This window comes from Phaethon aethereus (assembly GCF_964289735.1).
Source record: "Phaethon aethereus genome assembly, contig: HAP1_SCAFFOLD_360, whole genome shotgun sequence".
In the NCBI taxonomy this organism is placed as follows: Eukaryota; Metazoa; Chordata; class Aves; order Phaethontiformes; family Phaethontidae; genus Phaethon; species Phaethon aethereus.
In genome coordinates this window covers 31,137-51,971 of record NW_028114019.1, presented here as the reverse complement: position 1 = coordinate 51,971, position 20,835 = coordinate 31,137, and the positions used below count along the sequence as shown (strand labels likewise).

Sequence of the window (20,835 nt, the reverse complement as noted above, 5' to 3'; positions counted from 1 at the left end):
CTTGGGTGCGTGATGTTGGGTAATGAGCCTCCCCTGAAGGGTGCTTTGTGTGGGTGCCTGCAGGTGGGTGAGCTAGCATGGCTGTTGTTCTCTTGCTGCTGGAGTAATGCCTGTTTATTTTCTGCATCGCCTTGCTGCTGGAAAGTAAATTACCGTATTTGGGCGAGCCTTTGGAAGACTAAATGCGTGAGTAAGTCAAACTGCTGTTCCTCGCACGTCTCGTGCTGGGAGTGGGGTCTCACAAGCAGTTTTCCAGTGGTGGTAGGTTCAGTATCGGCAGGCAGCGTTGGCGCAGGGGAGCGCTTTCTCTCCTTCCGCAACAAGGAGCGTGAAGTGTGCGGCCGTGCTCTCTTATCGGTGATTCCCTTCTGCGTGCTCCAGCCCTCAGGCACCCTGCTCGCACCCATCCAGGCGCCCCCGGGGAACCTCGCTCCGCTGCGTGGCCTTGCGGCGGCTCCAGCCGGCATCCTTCGCGGGTCGCTCAACTCGGACGCGGGAAGCTCGGTGGACTCCAGCCTCATGGGCAAAGGAGGAATGCAGGTAAGGCTCCGCAAAAGGCCACAGGCGTGGTGATGCTTTGGAGCTTAAATCGCAGCATTTGTGATCTCTTGTCAGTTTTTCAAGTACTTTTGTCGGTTAAAAAACCCACTTTCCTACTCTCTTTCACTACATTTCTTGTCTCTTGCTATTTCTGGAGATCCTAGTGCTAAAGTGGTGGTGGTGGTCTTTCTTCTGTTATGTGTAGCATCTCAAAAGAATTGTTTCAAGTACTTTTGGGGCGGGAAGTCTGAGTTCATTTCTAGTAGAACTTTGATTTGTGTCCAAATAAAGCCTGATATACGGTACAGATAATGTAATCTGAAATTTTTTCAAATAATGCTTTCATTCAGCTATTATCTGCTGAGATTAAAAAATGAAAAGAGCAACTTTCTGGATGAACCTAAGACTTACAATCACATGAAATGATTGTTTACAGAACGTGCCCTTTGGGTCAACAAAGCGAATGTGTTTCAAGTGGTAAGAAATTGAGCCTTTAAAGGGAAATTAAACAATAGATGTGCAAAAAAATATACAAAACCATCTTCACTGAAGGCTCTCTTCTTGCTCAGTTAAATCTTGCCGCTGGTGATTTCAAACATTTTGTTTTATTAAGGTCTTGACTGAACCGGTGTTCTGAGGCATAGGGTAGGTTTTGCAGATCTGCTTCTTTAGGGTGGGAGCCCCTTTGGCGTAAGGGGAGCTGTGGCCTCCTAAAGAACGTCCTCTCCCAGCTGGCTGTGGCCCCACAGGACGCAGGCAGCGGTGTAATCCCGAGCGCCTACTCGCAATTCAGCAGCTTCCCTGCCGCTGGCCCGTTCCCGTGCCGCTGGGTTTGCATCCCCCCTTTCTCTTCAGCTGTCCTCTGACTTCCCTTTCTTTCTGACCTCGCAGCCTGCGGAGACCTGTAAACCCACCAGCCAGACCAAGAAGTTGCTGGGCTTGGTCTGCGAAGAGGAGAGTTCCTTGAACACGGCGGCTCTGGATAAAGGCAGAAAGGAAGAGGAAGAAAGCGAGAATGAGGTAGTTTGTGTGCCTTGGCTCTTAATGCGTGTCGGTAACGACAGAGCATGAAGCCTCAAGGAATGAACGACTGATGCTCCCCTGGTAATAGCTGCTTGACCGTGGTTGCTCCATTTGACTCTGGGTCTTAATTTGCGCTGCCTTTCCTCTGGGTGTTTGGTCGCCAAAAAGCATCTGATGGGGTTTTCTGATCGTACTCCCTATAAGTCAGTCTGCCACAACGTGTTTCCAAAATGAATTGGCCGTAGGTGTATTGCCTCTGTGTATTGCTACGGCTCTGCTGCCGTCTTTCACCGATTAGGAACCCGCAGTTCCTCCTGGGTGGGCTGTGGGATTTCAGAGGTCAGAACTCAATTTTGGCCAGCTCTTTTTTTTAAATACCTTTAGAGTCTCCGTGGGACAACGAGGCTGTTCAAAAACCTGCACATGGATGTCAGTGCCCTGGGAGGCAGCTTTGACTCCGAGGTAAGAATGTGGGTGACATGAGACGGGCAGGAGAGGAGCTGTGGCACTACCCAGCCTGTGTGTGTATCAAAGGCAGGTTTGTGCTTGAAGGAGAATGCTTGCTGTTCGGTAGATGAGCTTTGAGAGCGTTTTTGCACAGCGTGGAGCTTTCGTTCATTCTGAATGAAGAAAGGGAAACTTAGAGCTGCGTAGATGTGATAGGCAGGCTGGAAATCGGCTCTTCCAAGGAACAGCGGAAAGGAGAGGGGCTCTGATCGGAGAGGTGCCACTGTGCTTGCTGTGGGAGGAAAGCTTGTTGAGGAAGAGGTGCGGTTTGCTTCCTCATTGCTTTTTTTCAGTGCGTGTAGCTTATTTGCAGCTGAAGACACAACGGTGTCATTGGGGAGAGGACATTCTGGAAATGCCGTTCTTGCACTGTCGCTCAGTTTGACAAGAATCATAGAAACATCCCCGTGGAGCGCATGCGGCCGCTTCTCCGTGGCAACCTAAAACCTGTTTTCTTCTTGCACTGCTGATAAATTCCATGGCTCAGACACCAGGCACCAGCCATGAGCTAGTAAACACGCGTGTCCTCGCGCAAAGATTTCGCTTTCCCTGCGGGCGTGCGTTCTCTGCCTGCGCTTTCTTAGCGGTGATCTGGCTTAAGATGACAAGGGCACAATGGGACGCGCGTTGCAAGCAGCTCTGGTGATTCGGCCCGACTGTTTGCACTGACGTTAATCCTTTCTTACCGCTTTGAAAATTCTGTTCCGGTATCTGAAAGGCAAATTAATTTCTTTGGAAGCGTTTTACGGTATTTCCCTTATCCTCTTCACAGTGTACAAAAATTAAGCTGTAAAGTACTTTGCTGGAGAACCCATTCACAGTGCTGGGCAGAAACTGTAAAGGCTTATGCTAAAGTGGATGTGAAAAAGGCCTGACTTTCTCATCTCCAAACAACAAGCAGCCTGTTGGGGCTCAATTCATCACTGAAATGTTAATGCGTCCAGGAACAAAGAGCTGCCTTGGCATTTCAGTGCTGTGGCAGGGCTTCAGGAATCTATTTATGAAATGGTAACTGCTGCCCAACAGCCAGGCTCTCTTAACCCAGATAGGTGATATCTTAGTCCAGATAAGATATTGGTGCCCCACTGGAAAATTATCGTTTGCTTGTAGTTCCATGAGATGGCAGTAGAAAGGCATTCCTAGGAGCGAGCCTCAGCCTGCAGCCCGAGCCGTTCTCCAGTTGCCCTACAGAACGGGGACGAGGAAAGGATTCGTATAGCAAGCCTTACTGGGTGGAAATCGAAGCAGTGATAGGGGGGAAAAACTGGTTTCATGTAGGCTGTGGAGCAGGATTGAATACTTATATTCAGAGGAAATAAGCGTGTGGTTTCAGTGAATTGCTGAGATGTGAGAGTGGAGGCTGTGTTGAAGATGGCACAAGCGTTTGGGAGAGAGGGAGGAGAGATGAGAAGAAAGGTCGTGCCCTTCAGTGGGCTTTTCCTCTCAGTGGAGCAAGGAGTAAGTTAGCTGGGGAAAAGGCTCTGAAAACGAAACCCAAGTGAGGAGCTGGAGAACTTGAGGTGTGAGGCTTGTGTGTAGTGGTTAGAAATGTGCTCTTGGAAAGAGGACTTTGTCTAGGCAACTTGGTCTGCTTGGCTACTCGTGGGGTTAGCTACCGCCTGAACCCAGCTTGCTTGCCTCCTGAACGGTTGCTGCAGACATGTGAGACTGCTCTAAAAGACAAAAGGGCTTTGGGATACTGCAGCATGGGGCAAGAGGACGACAAGGTGTGGAAGCGGCTCTGGGTGCCTGGGGAGAGGGTCCCACGGCAGCAGACGGGCTCCCCCATGCAGTGCTTGCAGCTTGGGCGGCTGAGTACTCTGCCTTCTGTACCGGTCTGTCGCTGGGTGAATGCCGGGAGTCACGGGGCCCTTTATGTGGGGGAGAAAGAAGCCATGCAAGGCTGCTTTCCCAGGTGGAGGTGCGTGAAAGGGAGCGCCTCTGTAAATCACCACTGTGCGATACAGCTGGTGCGGAGACGCACGTGCGGGAAGCAGTGCTGCCGGTTCCCAGGAAACGCAGGCGTCCGTAAAATATCGGCGCCAGGGTGACTTGCGAAAGGGGAGGAACGGCTGACGTGTTCGCAGCCTGGCGCTCTCCCGTGCTGGGGGAGCGTGGCTGAGAACTGCGGTAGTGAGCCACGGCTCGCGGGGCGTCCAGAGCTGGGAAGAGTCTGGCAGGACAGGCTAGCAAGGTGACGGAGCTGGAAGAGCAACAGCAGTGCAGCATGCGAAGCGTGAGCAGCTTGTTTGGGAACCCGGGCCTGTGAGCTCCCAAGCAGAGGCTGGAAAGCTGTTCAGCCGGAGAACTTTCCGCTCCAGGGCTGCGTGCAGGGGGTGACCCGTCACAGGCAGGGCAGTGACCTGTCACAGCGGGTCACCCGACCAGCTTGGAGGGTGGTGTGAGGATTCTTTGCTAGTGGATGTGTTACCCACCCACTAGGAGAACAGCAAGGCGGATGAGGAAAACTGTGGCAGCCCGTTAGCTGATGTCTCTGAAGCTGATCTCCGGCACCGAAGGAGTTCTGCGGAAGAAGCCGGCAGCCTGAGAGAGGTGATGAGTGGCTCTGACATCACAGCCCTGCTTGCGTGATGTTACTGAAGCTTTGCATGCAGTAGGCAGCTTCTAGTGTTGTGGTGTGGATCTGATCGTTGCTTGGTTTGTTTCTTTTGCTGGTATCGCACACATGGAAAGAGGGGTAAGCTTAAAAACCATGGGCAGATGCTACCCAGGTGAGGTCTGGCAAACCTAATCCTCTCTCTGTACGTTTGTGCCTGAGAACAGGCTGAAATCGGGGAGCACATCCAGCTTCCGAAGGCATTCTGTATGCAGTATGAGATTTTTTTTTTTTCCCCTTCTCTTCTTCCTCTTAAAGGTGGAAAGAATGTGATACTTTTGTGGTAGTCTCTTACGTTCAACCTGTTCAAGTCCAAAAACTCCTGTTCCCTGAGAGGAGCAGGAGCCAGTTTTGGTGGCTGCTGTTCGTACCAGCTGTTCATCTCTGGATCAGGTGCCTTTCCAAAACCTGGTCCCATAGGTATCGACGTGCTTTTCTCCAGACTCACGTCAATCGCCGGAAGTCTGGAAGTAATGTCTTTGGTAGGCAGGAATTTCATGTCGCTCAGCTGTGTCTAAAATGTGTTACAGCTTGTGAAAAGATCAGCTGAAGCCGATAATAACCGGACTGACTCGTGCTAGCTCTGAAGTCCATAGAAAATCTATAGTCTGTTTTTGCAGGAGGAAACCCTCCCTCCTCCTCCTCCACCTGTGTGTCTGACCTGGCATAGTTCCCTCTTCCAGAGCGCCGCGTTTGCGGCCGTTAAGGTGTTACGTTAACAAAAATTTTGTCCGAATCTGTCCTTAAAATAGGAGTCTACCAGATAAAGACATTTTTCTGGGATATTCTAGTAACTGAGGTAAACTTGCCTGGAGAGAAATCTCTTTGTGTGCGCAGGGTTATTGGATACGTCGGTATGTTCTGTGGCGAGTTGTGCCTCTCAAAGGGAAATATCTGAACTGTTTTGAAGCGGAAGAATCCTGACTGGACTCATATGGCATATCTCTTCTTGGGCACTGTCGGGTGTCCTGGAGAGAGGTCCTTGGGAAAACTCTAAAACAAGCCTGTCCAAAAGAGAGCACAACTTCCCAGATGCCTGATTTGGGGATCTGGTAATCCCCAGGTAACAGGAAGCGTAGTGAGGACTCCTCCACCGGAATAACCCTGAAGACGTGCCACTTGCGCGTGTCTTTTGTGGGTTCTGGAATCAAAAAGTTAGCGAGGCCTTTGCGGAGCCTCGTGTGGCTGGCGGCGCGCTCGTGAACCTCCGCTGAGCAGGCACCGAACTGCAAAGGGGCCATCAGCTTTCACTTACTACTTTGCGAGTTGCAGGTGAGGCTCTGAACTGCCGTTTTTTGGCAAGTACCCAGGGATTTGATTTCTCTGCCCTCTTCTCCAGTCTGATGGATGGCTCGCTCAGCCCTGAGAAGGGGTCTCAGACAAACGACGTGCTAGGAGACGTCCTTTCAGTCTGCCCCAGCTCGGCTTAAAGCTGACAGCATTCCAGTTGCACTTTGATAAAAATACATCGTTGAAGTATGCGGTCTGTGTATGGTCCACGCCGTACACACACTGCAGCTAATATTAGACAAGACACTCTCTCGCCGTTTCGTTAACGCTGCGCTAAGGCGTGCTAGCAGACTTGAGATGAGGGAACCTTTTCGTGCCGCCTCCTGGCTGTTGTGCTTGTTGTTGTGAGTTTTGTGGGCCGCCCCGCTGCTGGGAGAGGTAGTCAAACCTTTGGGTGACTGAGCTTTAATTGGGGATGGTTCTTCCCTGGGGCCAGTGGGTTCCGCTGTTTCTCAGTCTAGCGTGTTAGCTAGTCACGGTCTCGTTCTGAGCTTGAGCGGGGCTTAAATCAGTGCCTGCCCTCGAGTTTGTCTCGCTAGACGGTGGGATGATTGCATCCTGCTTACTCTTCTCTGGTTACAGTTTCAGACAGAAGTTAAATGGCCAGTAATGCCATTTCTGCAAACTTCCATCTCTCACTGAGCAGATCCAATGCGGCAGCATAAATGGGCGTACTGCAGAGCACGAAGGGTGCTCCCAGGGGCTGGTGGGCCTTGCAGCAGCCGCTGCTAACTTGTATCTGCTGAGACCCTGTGAATAAAAAAAGCAACAGATTTAAAAAAAAAAAAAGTCTGAGCCCAAGAAATGAGTATGTTTTTCTTAAAGAAGTTTGTTCTCTTTTGAGAAGGGCCATATGGAAAGAAATCAAGCTGGTCTGGAAGTCACCCAAAGCTTTGCCATTTTGCTTGCTGTAGGAGAACCCATGCTCTTTCTGATCCCTGCATCCTCCCAGAGAGAGGGTAAAGAATGCTGTAGCTATAATTGTGTTTGACTTGCTGCCTAGAAGGAGTCTTTAAAATCAAGACACACTGAAGAAGGGCGGGAGTCTTCCTTGGATTCTGACGCTGCGTGCCCTCCGACTCCGGTTCAGGTCCTTCCTGGAGATGCTGACAGTAGCCTGTCTGGCCAAAACAAGGAGGACTCCGATGGGAAACTTGCTGGGAATGAGCAACTGGGCAAGAAAGATGCCGAGGCAGAAGGTGACATCTCAGCTGATGAGCTGCCACAGTCTCTGGGGGAAAGGAGTGCAGCAGGGGCAGATGTGCCTGGTGGTCCTGGGCAAGCTGGAGTTTCATCTCCGGTGGCAGAGCCGGATCAGCTGGCAAGCCTGGCTGCCACCCTCGACACCGTCTCTGTTGATGAAAAGATAATGAATGAAATGAGGGAAGAAGCAGCAGCTGATCTGAAAACAGACAGCAGGCTGGATGCTGGCCAAGTAAGAGACCTGGGTGGGTTGGGTTTGGTGGGGAAGCCGCTGTGGCTGTTCCCCTTGCTTTGTAAGACCCTGATTCAGGAAAGCTCTTGGAGCACTTGCTCGTTTTCCGTTAAGTCGGCGTGAGCGCTTTCCTAGTCAGCAGGGGGGCCCTGGGGGGGGCACAAGCGCTCCAAATTCCCAAATCGGCATCTTTAGCACCGAGCTAGGAAATCGTTCTTTTAATATGTACACAAAGTGCTGTCCAAAGCAACCGACAGGCAAAAACCCCGAGCTGTGACGTGTGTTTCGAGTCTTGGAGAAGTAAGTCTCTGCTCTCGGTGCTGCCATCTGCACTAAGCAAGCAGGTTTTATAATGAAGTTCGCACCAAGCCCAGCTGTCCGCGCTGCTTTGTTTCTCTCCTTCTGTTGTTTCTCTCAGCTTATGCAGAGATGGGGCAAAAGCGTCAAGTGAGCCGCCAGCTGCGATATTCACAGCTCTGCGGAAGGATGCGACGGGGAGCCGTGAGGTCAGAGCCGGGAAGGGCGATACCTCAGGGCTGGCTCCAGAGCTGTGGCTCCAGTCTGCCCAGCATAGTACCTTCCAGTCTGCCCACCGCTGCTCTAGCGTGCTCTGGGAAGAGAACTGGCACGCAGCTGACTGCGGTCAGCTCAACCAGGGCATTTGAGTGCAGTCCCTGGCAGGAGAACCACGGAGAAGCGTCATAGGGTGCAGAGGGGTTCGTGGCCTGGCCCCTGCAACTGGGGTGCCAGACAGATGTGCGCTATCCGCTCCTCTTTGGTGTCTCCCAGAAACCTGGGAATACGAGATCTGATAAACTGTTTCTTTCCAATCTAGCTTCCTTCCTACTGATTTGGATGACTTTTCTAGTTTTGTTGATGTGCAGTGTCTTTAAGAAATGAGCTGTAAAACTGAGCCTGGAAAATACGCTCTGTCCTGAAGAGCTTCAAGTTGAAAGCTTTGCTTTTACGAAGCCTTGCCTGCATGCTTGCTCTGTGTGTCTGGGTCGTTCTGCTGAACCTCCCCACGGCAGGGCTATGCGGGCGTTCGCAGCGAGCAGCTGGGTATTGTTTCCATGATGGCTGGCAACATTGGAGTCCTTGCTGTGATTAGGCATGACAAGATGTGCTTTAAAGCCCCTCTGAGATCACGGTACTGTTCTGTGTGGCTTCACCCGTTTGTGTGGTGGGCTGGGGAGTTCTCAGAGCTGCAGAGATCCTTGCAGAAGGAATGGAGGACAGGAACCAAGTGCCCTTTATCGGGGATATTTGAGGAGCGCTTCTCTGCCCTCCCCAGCCCCGTCTCCTACCCCTGCCCTCCTTCCTACAGTCCTTTATCTCTGTGAAGTGGTGGTGTGTGTTTTTCTGGTGGGTCACACCCTTAGTCTCTCTCCCGTGACGTTCCATCACCTTTTCTTCCCTACATTAGAGAGGCCAGGCTTGTCTTCCCAAGTATGTGTTGTCCCCTCGTTGGAAACGCCTGGCTGAAGCTGCAGGGCTAAGATGTGTGCAGGCTGTAACGCGTATCTTCTCTCAGCTTTCAAAGGCATCAGAGACCAGCGACTGTGGGGAGGACTTGCAAGTCTCTCGCCGCTCGGACCGTGAGCTGATTCGGCCTATGGTGAGTCACTAAAAGCTCCTTGTCCCTTGCTGTGGGCTTTGCGTTCCTCTGGGAAGGTGCAGCCGGTTACTGCTGCGCGCACCTCTTGCGGTCCAGCTACCTGACTCCTTAATTGATAAGCAATGACCTTACAGCCGTGGCTCAGGCCGGCAACATCATCCTGCGCTTAGCAGGATGACTGCGGGTGAGGTAATATCCCTGGAAAAGTAGGTCACTCGGAGCTAGGACTGTGCTCGGATAATTGCAAAAAGGAAAATAATAAGCAATGTAGAAATTATGCTTTAAGGGACGTGGTGGCTTTTTCTAAGGGGAGTCTGTATGGCCGGGAGACCTGGCTCCTGAGGGTCCCAGAGGGGAGAAACGTGCAGGAGAGCAGCCCTGAGCCAGGGGGGAGATGCCCATCAGCCTCTCCTCGTCTCCACAGGAAAGTGCCGTTGCCATCTGCCAGTGGGAGCAGAGGCAGCATGGCCAGCAAATGGCTGAGAATATCATTATTTATCAGCGTGAGTACAAGCCTGCGCGTTGGCAAGTGGCTGCCGCCTCAAACAATACCTCTTGTAGCGCTCGCTTGTGGGCATTTGTGCATGCAGATGCACGCGCTCCGTGTGTGCAGCCAAGTGTGAGGACCCCCGGAGACTCTGCCAGGACCGAGAATTATCTCGGAGAGTGAATGGCTTGTGGGCAACTTGCAGGAGCTGACTCTGAGGGGGAGATCTCAGAAAATCTGCAGCGGTATCATAAATGAGAGCAGTGGAGGCTGGGGGAAGATCTGCCGTTCGCTTTGGACGTACCACGTGTCACCTCTGCCCGCTGCGGTGGGTGCCGTGGAATCGCGTGCTGGTAGCACGGCGGCTCGCCGCCCTGCGTACCCACCGTATCCTGGTGTGGCATCGCGGTCCCCCGGCCTCGCAGGGAGACTTTCCCTGGGGACTGTTGGGGAAGGGAGCCTCCGCGCCGCATGCTGCCAGCGGCCAAGCCCACGGGGATTCCTGATTTATTGGGCACCCCGTCTGCCACCGTCCCAGCAGATAGCTCTGCGCAAACCACCTTCCCTGCCTGCGCCTCTGCAGCTTGGGAAGGGGAAAGACCAACTTGCTGCTGGCCGAGCCCCTGCCCCAGCCATCTGTCTGCAGTGCAGATATGGACTATGCTTGGAGGTGGGCCTGAGTCTTGGTGTAGCCATCTCCTATGTCCTGTAAAATTTTCTGATTGTTGAAGTATCTAGCACTACGGAAGACTCGCTGTCCGTGGGTCGGTGAGTGTGGGTTCCAAGCTGTGTTAGGATTTTGCTCTCGTCTCTTGGCATCTCTGGCAAAACCTGCACGTGCTCACCAGATGCTGATCTTCTGCTTTCTTCTTTAGGACTTGGCTTTCCAGAGTCGGCTTTCTGAGCAGGTGCTGGACGCGGGGGTTCTGTCTCCTGTTTCGGCTGGCCCCACGTGCGAGGTGAGCGCTATAGACGCGAGCAGGGACCGATTCGTGAATAGGCAGGGCGCAACACTGTAATGGGGTGCGCTAATGGCAGGATGATGCCGTCGGCACAAAGGCTTTGCAGGGGCAAACGGGATTGACGTGTTAAGTGTCTGGGATTAGAGCGGGGCTGCTCGTGCGTTGTTCCTCCTGCGGAGAGGAGAAGCACGAAGAATGTCCTTTTCGAGTAGAGGTGGCTTGAGGGGTGCATGCGTGCAAGCTCACGTGTGTGCCTTCCCTGCCCGATACAAGCGTGGATCAAGCGTAGCTTTCCTGGGGAATGGTGTGAAGCAGAATCTATTTTTCTTTCGTGAGCGTATACTTGTCCTTTTCTTTCTCTTAAGCAGATGGAAAGCATTCGCGTAACAAAACGATAGTACAAGTGGGAAGAGAAGGAGGTTAACTCCCTCTGACAGATTTTGGTTTAGGGAAGCTTATTTTTAAGCATCTGGCTGTCTTGCCTGCTTTCGTGTCGGGCTGGGGGGGAAGTAGGCTCCTTCCAGTGAGTCTGGCATGTGAAGGAGCACATGTATGCATGCACATGCTTGTGCTTCCTCTATCACATTAGCCCAGGATGTAGCTATGATCGGGCAGCTCTGACTGCAGAGGATTGCTGTGCGTCCGGAGGTTTTAGCCTTGTCTCCTCAGCATGTTACTGAGTTGGCTTCCTCAGCCCCACGTTCCTACTGAGCCCTCTCCCGCATTGTCCCGGCTTGTCGGCGCGTTGGCTGTGAGAGCGTGGCGCGCGGCGAGGCAGAGGGTCAGGCTCCAGCTGGGGTTTACTCAGCCTTGCTCTGATTGTAAGTGAGTTGATCAGCTGCGCTGGAGGAGACCTTGAGCGGCAAACTCGCCACCTGTCCAGCAGAGAGGAGCAAGCCAGTTTGTAAGGTTGTGTCTGGAGAATCCACCTGTCCTCTTGTGCCTCATAATGAGCATAATCAGATGTGAAGGGAAAACAAAACATACGCCTGCTGCGTTCTCCCCCTCTGCCTCTTGCCGCAGCCGTCGCTGTGCATACAAATGCCTTGCTGGAGGAGCCGCGTTCCGAGTTGATTACAGCCCGGTTTTGAGGAGAGAGGTGGATTTGAAATGGTGCCCCTGCAGAACTGCAGCTCCTCTTCCGTGCCGGTAGACAGAGGCTAGTCTGAAGTCAGACTCTGGCTCGTAGGAGCGTGTTTACTGCCACGTAGTGAGCTTGCCTCGCTTTGAACATACTGGCAAAATACGCTCTTTCTAAAAAAAGACCACCTCTGTCAGCTGCACGAGCACAGCAGCGGAGGCTTTTGGTTAGTGTGTGTTGGCAGAGGCTGTGTGGGCATCTTCCTGCGAGACCTGGCGACTCCCCTGGCAGTGGGGAGGCTGCTCCTTTCGCCTTTCTCTTCACAGGCACTCGAAGTGCTGGCATCCCGCTCCGCCGGCGCTGCTGCGTGGGAGGGTGACGCCGGTGGGGAGCTGGAAGCAGGCACGCGATCTAAGCTGATGCGTGCCGGAGACCATGGAGATCCTCCTGCTGAGCTCCCTTGGGAACTGTGCTGTGCAGGGGGGAGGAGACAGCCTATTCTCTGTCATCCTGCTTTCCCATGGCCACAAGACTGGCTTTGTACTGTGAGCGTGTGAGGTTTCCGCTGTGGGATGCAGCCGGGCATTGAAGCAGGAGAGAACGCCGCTTGCAGTGCGGGGACTGCTGGGCATCCTGAGGCAACGGGAGGGGTGAGGCTCCACGGTAACTTCACGGGCAACACTTGAAATCAGCCCGCGTTCCCTGCAGGCCAGTGCTGTCTTCACATCAAATGTGTCCTGAGATTCCTGCAGCCCATGACTTCTGGGGAGGCACTGCCCTCCTGGGAAGGCGTGCAGGGTAGGAGTGTGGCCCCGGCCCTCCGCGGGGGCTCAGCAGCATTACCCTGTGACTGGTTATCCCCGTTCCCAGGAAGATCTCCTCCTCCATCTGTCTGGCGTCTTTCCTTCCGCAGGCAGCAGTGACAGAGCCCCTCTTGAGCCGGAAAACGTTTGCTGAGCTCCTCGGTTCTTGGGAATTGAAGCCATTATTTACAGTGGGGCAGGAGGGAGGCTGAGGGGGAGCTGCCTGGGAGGGCTCTGACCAGGCTGACGTGATGGAAGGTGACAGCACTTGCAGGGAATCCTGCTGCTGCTTGCTCTGCTGCACATTTGCATGAATTACTGCTGGTTTAATTCTGTTTTATTTTGGCCCTGCTCCACAGTCCGCTCTGGCAGGGCCCGGGCTGAGCTCACCTGCTGTTTCCGTGGTCCCTGGGAACTTATGAATGGGCTGTTCTTCTAGGGACCAGAAGCCCTAGCAGGGAGGATGAGCCCTGGCTGCTTTCTCACGTCGGGCTGACAGCTTGAGGAGGGAAGTTCTTCCCCTCCCCAGGTGAACTGCGCAGCCGCGCGCTTGCATGCGCGCCTACTGCGGGCACAGAGGTGCTCGGTAGCTGGCAGGTGGGAAAAGGAGCAGCTGACTATTTTATGCTCCGATATTTGCTGTTCATATTTCAAGTAGTTACTAGGGCATAAATAAGCCAGCTGAAGTTGCTCGGTGCGTTACCAAGGGGGCTGGCTTTCTTAGCAGCAGCCGCACGGGCGCGTGCTGGAGCGAGCAGTCGGCAGTCCCTGGGTAGGTGCGACTGCGTGTACGCCGCCCGTCACGCCCTGCCCGAGAACCAGGATGCGAGGCAGGACCGAGTCCCGTTGTGATTCCCATCACACCCAGTATGTCTATCGATTTGCTTTGCGGCCACAGCGTGCGCGCCCTTTCGCTTTTGTGTGCGACACGCCTGTTTGTTTTTAGGATGATTTTTTTTGTTCTACGCTTTTTAGGGAGTTTAGTGTTACTTGGACATCCAAGGTGATCTTCGGGGGGGGGAAAACCAACCTGTGTCCAAAGTGCTGAGTGCTGGCAGGGTAGTTGACCTTCTGTACTGAAAAAACAACCCCGAGACCATAACCTGGAGAGCTGAGCTCCCAGGTGCCTCGGTTGTGCCGCTGGGACCGTTCCTGGGATGTTTGGAGACCCTTGGTTACCTGCAGGAGAGGAGGCTGGCACGTTCAGCTGGGCGCTCTGGAGCAGCCGGTGGCTGCTGTTTGGTCCTCAGTGCCGATGTGCCGGACCAGAGCGGTGCTGCCCTTCGGAGCCGCTCTGAGGTCCTGTGAGGCTTTGATGGTGAAGGAGCCGGCAAACTCCTCGCTGTTTGCTTTTACCTGCAGGCCCAGGAGCTGGGAGAAGAGGAAAAAGACCAAAGCAAAGCCAGTATAGAGGAAGAGCAAAGCAAAAGAACAAAAGCTGCCGAGAGGTATGGTACAAACAGGGCAACAAAGGAGGTGTAGACAGCTCTAGCTCCGTGTGACTTTCCTGTCTTGTCCACCCCTGCTCTGCTCTGGTCACTGTAACGCCACTGTACAGGTGTCCCTTGTAGAACACCCTGAGATGCCAGAGCTGCTCCCAGGCCTTTTCCACTCAACCTCTTGCTTCTCCTGCTGCTTCCTTAGCACTGTCTCAGCAGATTTCAGCTTTGTTTCAGTTTCTGGCTGGGTAGGCAGCAAAACCGCCTGCCTTTCACTTCCTTGTGACTGCCCCAGATGTGGAGCTGGCTTCCGTTTCCCTTACAGCTATCTGACTTTTCTCACTCTAAAAGCCACGCTCTTGCCGAGACGGTCTGAACCTGTTAACGTTGCGTGGTGCGCCCTGTGGCGTTTAACCGTGGAAGAGTTGGCCACCGGCCGTTGCCCGATGACAGGCCTTTCTGGTTCCAGGGCAGCGCCGGTCCTGCTGGGCTGCCAGCTCTGCACTGGGCAGAGCCTGTAGCTGGAGGCTCCTCGGGCCAGCCTGGTGCCTGTTACTGGGAGCAGGAGAGTCCAGCTGCAGGGTGAACAGTTCTCTTCTGCTCCCTTCCGTAGAGGTGGCCCACAGCAAGTCACTGGCTGCCCAGGGGTGAGCTTTAAGCTATTTTATGTCCTCGTACATGGATAACTCGCTTGAGTGTGCCAACTGTTACCCCAAGAGCCATGCTGCTTTCCAGACCCGTAGTCACTGCGAGGAGTAGACGGTCCAGGGGAGCTGTTTTCAGCCTGTTTGTGGAGACTTGTTTAAAACAGTTGAAATACTGTGCTGAGCAGGGAGCTCTGTGCTCTCTCGAGCCCCTCCCCTCCCTCTCAGAGCTGCAGCATGTGGCATTTATAGACGAATCGTGTCAAAACTCTTAGCCTCTGCACAGAGTTACATATACTCTGGGGCACTGGGAACCAAGAAGCTGTTGCCTGTGCCAGGAAGACTTGTGAACAGAAGAAGCTGCAGTCCATCTTAATGACTGGCTGCATACACTTGGGTCTTGCAGCTTTGTTCTTAGAGGAGCCGTTCATGTGAACGTCCCTGAAAATGTGTTCTGCCTGCAGGAATTGTCTCCTTATCGCTTGGTACCTGCTTCCCAGCTGTACATCCTCTCTTCCTCTCTGCCTGTAAAGCAAGCTTGTGCTTGCCTCTTCTCTCTGTACTGCTGAGATGAAGTAGGACTGTAGATGTAAACATGCCTGCCAACGTTTCCATCTATAATGTGGACAACAGTGAGAGGCTGACTTATCCTGGGGAAATTCTCAAAGGACTTGGGGGGGGGGGGGAATAATCCAGGGAAGGGATTCGGCATTTTGAGACTGCCGCCTCAGCTGCCTGTTAACCTGGCAAGGCTCGAGGTGGTGTGCATGGTTTGGAGCTGTGCTGTGCCTTCGGTAGCCCCGTGTTGGATGAACGAGTCCCGTTGGCAGACATGGCTCGGGGCCCGTCTAGGTCAGCTGCACATCCCACCTTCCCTCGGTCTCATCCACCTGCAGCAGCCGCTAGAATCTGCTCCGTGCTGATCTGGTCTTCTGTTACCTTTTTCGTGCTGCAAAGTGAGGGGGATCAAAGTGCTTGTGAAACACCAGGCGAGAAGCGTTTTGCTTTAGAGAATCCCAAGCCGGAGGAGGCCGTGGCCCAGGAGCTGGAGGAGGGATCGCCGGATAGCCTAATCGATCCGGAGGAGCTCGCTGCCCTGCAGAAAGCGTAAGGGCTTCGCTTAAGTCCCCGGTGGTGTAAGCGTAACAGCTTTTGTCCTTTTGTTCCCCTTTGTGGCGTTGGAAGTTGGCGTGTGAAGTCAGCAGCTAGGAGACGCTGTTTGGTGGGCACAGCAGGGCTCGAACATCTCCGAGCAGCTGTTTCACGGGCGAGAGTGCCAAGTGAACAGTCGGTACTGGGGAGGGCGAGGATGGCGGCTCAGCCCTTGGGGTCTGTGGCACAGGACTCCACGGGGCGGAGAAAGAGCCGTTTGCTTTGTGCTTGGAAAAGCCTCTTTCTTATCGGTGTCGCTAACGAGGCTGTAAGCGTTCGCGCTCCTTTGATAAACGCTTTCACGCAGGCTCCTGAGCTCACTTGCCGAGCGGTGCTGAGGTGGGGGGGGGGGGAAACAACAAAAACCCGACAAATCACCCCGCTTTTACAGTCCCCGGGAGCGCCGGTTGCTGTGAGATAGGGTCAGAGCGCAGGACGGTAGAGCTCGGGTTCCCCGCAGAAGGCGACGGTCTGTCGGCGTACTAAATCGATGGCCTTTGCAGATACGTACCCGCGGTGCCGCTGCGGGAGAAGATCTCGGCGGAAGCGATTGCGCTGGCTTGCTTCCTCTGTCAAATGACAGACCGGCACGCGCAACTGGAAAAAACAGGCAGTGCGAATCGGGGCCAAGTGGCGGAGCAGCAGCCTTTGATGTGGAGACCGGCACAGTGTCTCCCTCTTTCTTGGGAATTGTGTCGGGGGGGTGGGGGGGGTGTTGGCTGGATCTCTTCTTAAGCAAGAACTGGGGCAAAAGGAAGAAAGTGATAAAAAGGTGGAAGTGGCCGAAATGCTTTGCAGAGCAGCTGATAAATGACACCGTCTGTAGGCATCTCTACATGCTCTGGGCCAGCTGCAGTGTTACAGGGGAGCACTAGTGAAGCGGGATTTTTCCAGAACCCAGCTACTCTTTCTGCTGTCTTGTTAATGACCGCATAAGCGACCTTTTCTCTTTTGACTCAAGGCTGTATTACTGGGGCTGTTATTTCCCTGATTCCTGGTGAAACGGAAGTCCCTCTGCCTTACGCTAGCAGTCTTGGAGCACGAGGAGACCTTGCTGCTCTAGCTTTCATGAGCGCAGAATAAAATTTTTTTTCCTAGAGTAATCTTCGCTTTCCCCTCCTTCCCCTTCAGTCGCTCTCAGACCTGATAATTTTGCTGCACTCTGTCTGACAAAGCTTAATCAGGAACAGATTGGGTTTGGGTTTTTGGAGCGCTTGGAGCTTTCCGTTGCCTGGAGCTGGCAAACTCCCAGCACGCTTCAGATCACAATTGCAGAAAGATACCTGGTCCGTCAGAATCCCTGGGCTGAAAACAGGTACTGACGGCATCTGCTGCTGTGCCTGGCAGCCCTAGCCAGGTTTTCATAGCTACCAGATCCTTCGTGAAGCGAGACCATGTTGCCCTCGCAAGGTGAGCTCTAGTTGGCCAAAATAGGAATTATCCGGGCCCCGAGTGCTCTTAGGGCTGGGGTTAATTTATTGGTCAGAGTTTCTCTGGGAGTCAGAGTGGTCCCACCAGCGGTGCGTGGGGCGTCCCCAAGCTGCTACCTGAGATACCACACTCCTCCAAAACCTTGAGCGTGTGCTCTGTGTTCCCCAACAGCCTTGTAAAGGCTTTCCCGTAGCAAGCTTGTGCCCTCCACCCACCTACACGGCCGTTCCTCGCTGCCTGCGAGCTAACCAGCCAGGGCTGCACAGCAGCCTGCACGCGGCCGCGGTCTGGGGCGGGTCCTGCGGGTCCTTTCCCTTCGACAGTGAACCTTCTAGAGTAGGTGGCTCTGAGACTCTTGGTTTGGAGTTGATACGGTTTGGGGGATGTCGCTGTTCCTTTCACCTTACTCAGTTTTCTGTCACCCTTTTGCCAAAGGAGCTTTCTCTTTTGGTAGGCGACCAGAGAAGGAAACGGAACACGAGTGGTCCTTGAACCAGCCTAGCGAAGAATCCCTGGAGGGAATGGCCAAGGAGCTGGAGACAGAGCTTGAGCGAGAGAAAATCCATTTATTGCAAGCCAAGGAGGAGAAAATTCAGCAATTCCAGGAAGAGATGAGGCAGCAGGAGGAGGAAGAAGCTGAGAAGCTTCATCAGCAAAAAGAAAAATCCCTCAGGTACTTTCCTTTTTCACTCCATCTCCCCTCTATTTCTCCTCCGAGCCTTTCCTAGCTGTGATTTCAGGGCCGGTGGCCACAGGCTTGTGCTGTTACAGGCCACCACCTTGGAAGTGGTGCTGCTTGGCAGAGCTGTGGGCAAAGGAGGTAAGAACCAGGCTTCTGCGGAAGAGGAGCGCGAGACTCTGCCTGGCACGGAGCAGCCTGTGCGTGAGGATCCGCACACCGCGAAATGAGTAGCGGTCTGCTGTCGGTGCTGCATGCAGAGAGCACAGTGCCTCAGGAAAGCGCTCTCCGCTACAGAGGAGAGAGCATCTTCCCATCTCATGCAAGACAAGCTCCGATTCGGTACACATGCAGCTTTCAGAGCTCTGAACCTGTCTCTTATGGTTAACCTGGGAAAAGTTTCCAGTTCAGTGCTTGGAGCGTTACCGCCTGGCAGAAGTTCAAATCCTGGGCTAAATGGTGGTAACAGGACTGGAAATTGGAGCGTTAGAGGAGACGAGGTTACCCCAGAGGAACTATCTGAAACTCTGGAGCTGTACGTTTTATAGAGGGACTTCCAAACAAGACTTTAAGGAGTAGAGCATGGATGTTGGTGTGAAACCCAGCCAGTGCATGAGGCTCTAACGGCAATCCGGGCAGCGGAACAGCCCTGGGAGCTGTGTCCTCACCCTGGGGGACTTTTGTCTCGGGGCTCGTATTTTATTTTGAGTGGCTTTGATACTTATGTTCTCAGCATGCTGAGCCAGCCAGAAACGGTATCCTGATGTGGGATGTCATGGGAATGCTGTCTTGGGTGCGAAGGAAGACGGGAGTTGTACCTGAAGGGAAAAATGCCTATGCAGTAATAAAGCAGTAGTAAAAAGGGTGTCATATGAAAATACAGAGCTTACGGATGCACTAATGCATCCAGGTACCTTGGCTGGCAGCCTGCTTCCGTTTACTAGGAGCTGATTTCATTTACCCGGGGCGGGGGGAAAAAACCCACAAAGAACCAAATGCCACCTATGCTAATACTTTAAAATGCACCGCAGAAGTTGGATGCTCGGGGGCTGCATCTCCCGTGCCAGCAGCCAGGTTCTGAAGGTATGGAGGAGAATTAATGGTCTGGAGCCCTGAGAACGCGTTGCTCGGGCAGGCATGGCTAGTGGGAGCAGCAGCTGATCTATAGGCCTTGGGGAGGCGATTTGAAGATATTAAAGCCTCCTGAACCTTTTTTCTTGGTTTTTTCTGGCTGCTAATCTCTCAGGACTCTGAAAGAAGATTTGGCAAAGGTTTCTGAGGAGGAAGAGTTGCGTGTCAGAAAGGAAGAAACGGAGAGGCTCTCAAAGCTGCGAGCCAAGATCACCTCGGAGACCAAGGCAGAGAAGGAGAAGATAAGGTGAAAAGTGTTGCTGCCGCCCCTGGGGACGTAAACTCTGCTGGTTTGGGAGGGAGGCATCTCGCATGCTGCCAGCAAGCACTCGGAGGGGGGTGCTAGCCCTCCCGAGCCTCCCCTAGCTGGTGCCCTGCCTTGGGAGCAAGGACGAGGCCCTAACGACGATGCTGTACGTGCGGGGGAGCTGTGTCGATAGAAGGCAAAAGTGATGGACCATAACGGTATGAGCTCCGCTGCCTTGGAGCTGATGAACTTTTGCTAAAGAGACATGTAGTCCGTAAGTGTCCCGAAGAGCGATGTTGCCATAACGTGGGACCGGGTACGGCTCTGGGGCACGTAAATGAAAGAAACGGTGTCTACAAGGATAGCTGCTCGGTTTGGGTGGATGTCCCTGTCAAATGGCTCTTCAGGCCGGTGAAAACAACTGGGCAGGCAGAGAAGGCAGACCCTGGAAAACTTAGATTGTGTTATTTCTCTTTTATGTATTTGACCGGTCTCCACCTGACTGCTTTGCTGCTTATTTCCAAGGCCCTAGTTGATACGCTTGTGAATCTGTGCGCTGTGGTTCTTGGCTCTGGTTCCTAAATGGAGTCGGGTGGTTAAGTACTGATTTAGGACTTGCTTCTGTCTGTGTTCTTGTCGCAAACCTACCAGGGCAGAGCAAGAGGTCACACTGCAGAAACTAAGAGAAGAGTGGGAATCCCAGCAGGCAGTGGAGAAGGAGAGCCTGGAGAGGAAGCAGCAGCTTGTTTTGGAGAAAATGAAGCTGGAAATGGAGGAAGCTCGTCAGAAAGAGAGGACTGAGCTGGAACAAGAGAAGGAACAATTCCTGAGTGAGCTCAAGGACAGATTAGATAGGGAGAAGAAGGAGGTGAGATCTTTATTGCCAGCGAGGATATCCTGGTTTCGTCTGGGAGACAGTTAATTTTCTTCATAGCAGCTAGTATGGGGCTACGTTTCGGATTTGGGATGAAATCCGTGTTGATAATTCAGGGATGGTTTCAGTTGTTGCGAGGCCATCAAAGACTGTCCGGCTTCTCACGCTGGCCGACCGGCGAGGAGGCTGGGGGTGCACGGGGAGCTGGGAGGGGGTACAGCCGGGACAGCCGAGCCCGGCTGGCCAAGGGGGTATTCCACACCATACGGCGTCACGCTGAGCGTATAAACTGGGGGAAGCAGGAGGAAGCAGGGGGAGTGTTCGGAGTGGTGACGTTTGTCTGCCCAAGTAAGTGTTATGTGTGACGGAGTCCCGCTTCCCTGGAGATGGCTGAACACCCGCCTGCGGACGGGAAGAGGTGAACAAATTCCTTGTTTTGCTCCACTTGCGTGCGCAGCTTTTGCCTTACCTGTTAAACGGTCTTTATCTCAACCCACGAGTTCTCGCTTTTACCCTTCTGATTCTCTCCCCCATCCTGCTGGGGGAGAGTGAGCGAGCAGCTGTGTGGGGCTCAGTTGCCAGCTGGGGTTAAACCATGATGGTCCTTTTTTCTGAGGTGACACTCAGAAAACTAGCTCTACCGGCTAGTTTGGTCGGTAGAGCATGAGACTCTTAATCTCAGGGTTCAAGTTGGGCACCTCAAAAGGACCGTTGCGGTTTAATCCGTTGGGATGGGGTGGGGGGGTTAGAAGGGTGAAAGCGTGAAAACTCGTGGTTTAAGATAAAGGCAGTTTAACAGGGAAAGCAAAAGCCAGGCACGCAAGCAAAACAAGGAATTTGTTCCCCACTTCCCATCCGCAGGCGGGTGTTCAGCC

The 20,835-nt window shown here is 53.5% G+C and overlaps 1 protein-coding gene across 1 annotated transcript in view; it reads left to right on the top strand.

The window, feature by feature from the left end:
• Positions 1-20,835, top strand: part of LOC309416368 (centrosomal protein of 164 kDa-like) — a gene marked incomplete at its 3' end in the record, with an annotated part of 37,994 nt that overhangs the window by 6,646 nt on the left and 10,513 nt on the right. Inside the window, exons 5-16 of the mRNA XM_082015927.1 lie at positions 382-540; positions 1,432-1,560; positions 1,948-2,025; positions 4,513-4,623; positions 6,981-7,412; positions 8,947-9,030; positions 10,393-10,476; positions 13,726-13,811; positions 15,404-15,553; positions 17,484-17,702; positions 18,955-19,086; positions 19,738-19,954. Coding sequence (XP_081872053.1) covers positions 382-540; positions 1,432-1,560; positions 1,948-2,025; positions 4,513-4,623; positions 6,981-7,412; positions 8,947-9,030; positions 10,393-10,476; positions 13,726-13,811; positions 15,404-15,553; positions 17,484-17,702; positions 18,955-19,086; positions 19,738-19,954 — 1,881 coding nt within the window. The remainder of the gene's footprint in view (positions 1-381; positions 541-1,431; positions 1,561-1,947; positions 2,026-4,512; positions 4,624-6,980; positions 7,413-8,946; positions 9,031-10,392; positions 10,477-13,725; positions 13,812-15,403; positions 15,554-17,483; positions 17,703-18,954; positions 19,087-19,737; positions 19,955-20,835) is intronic.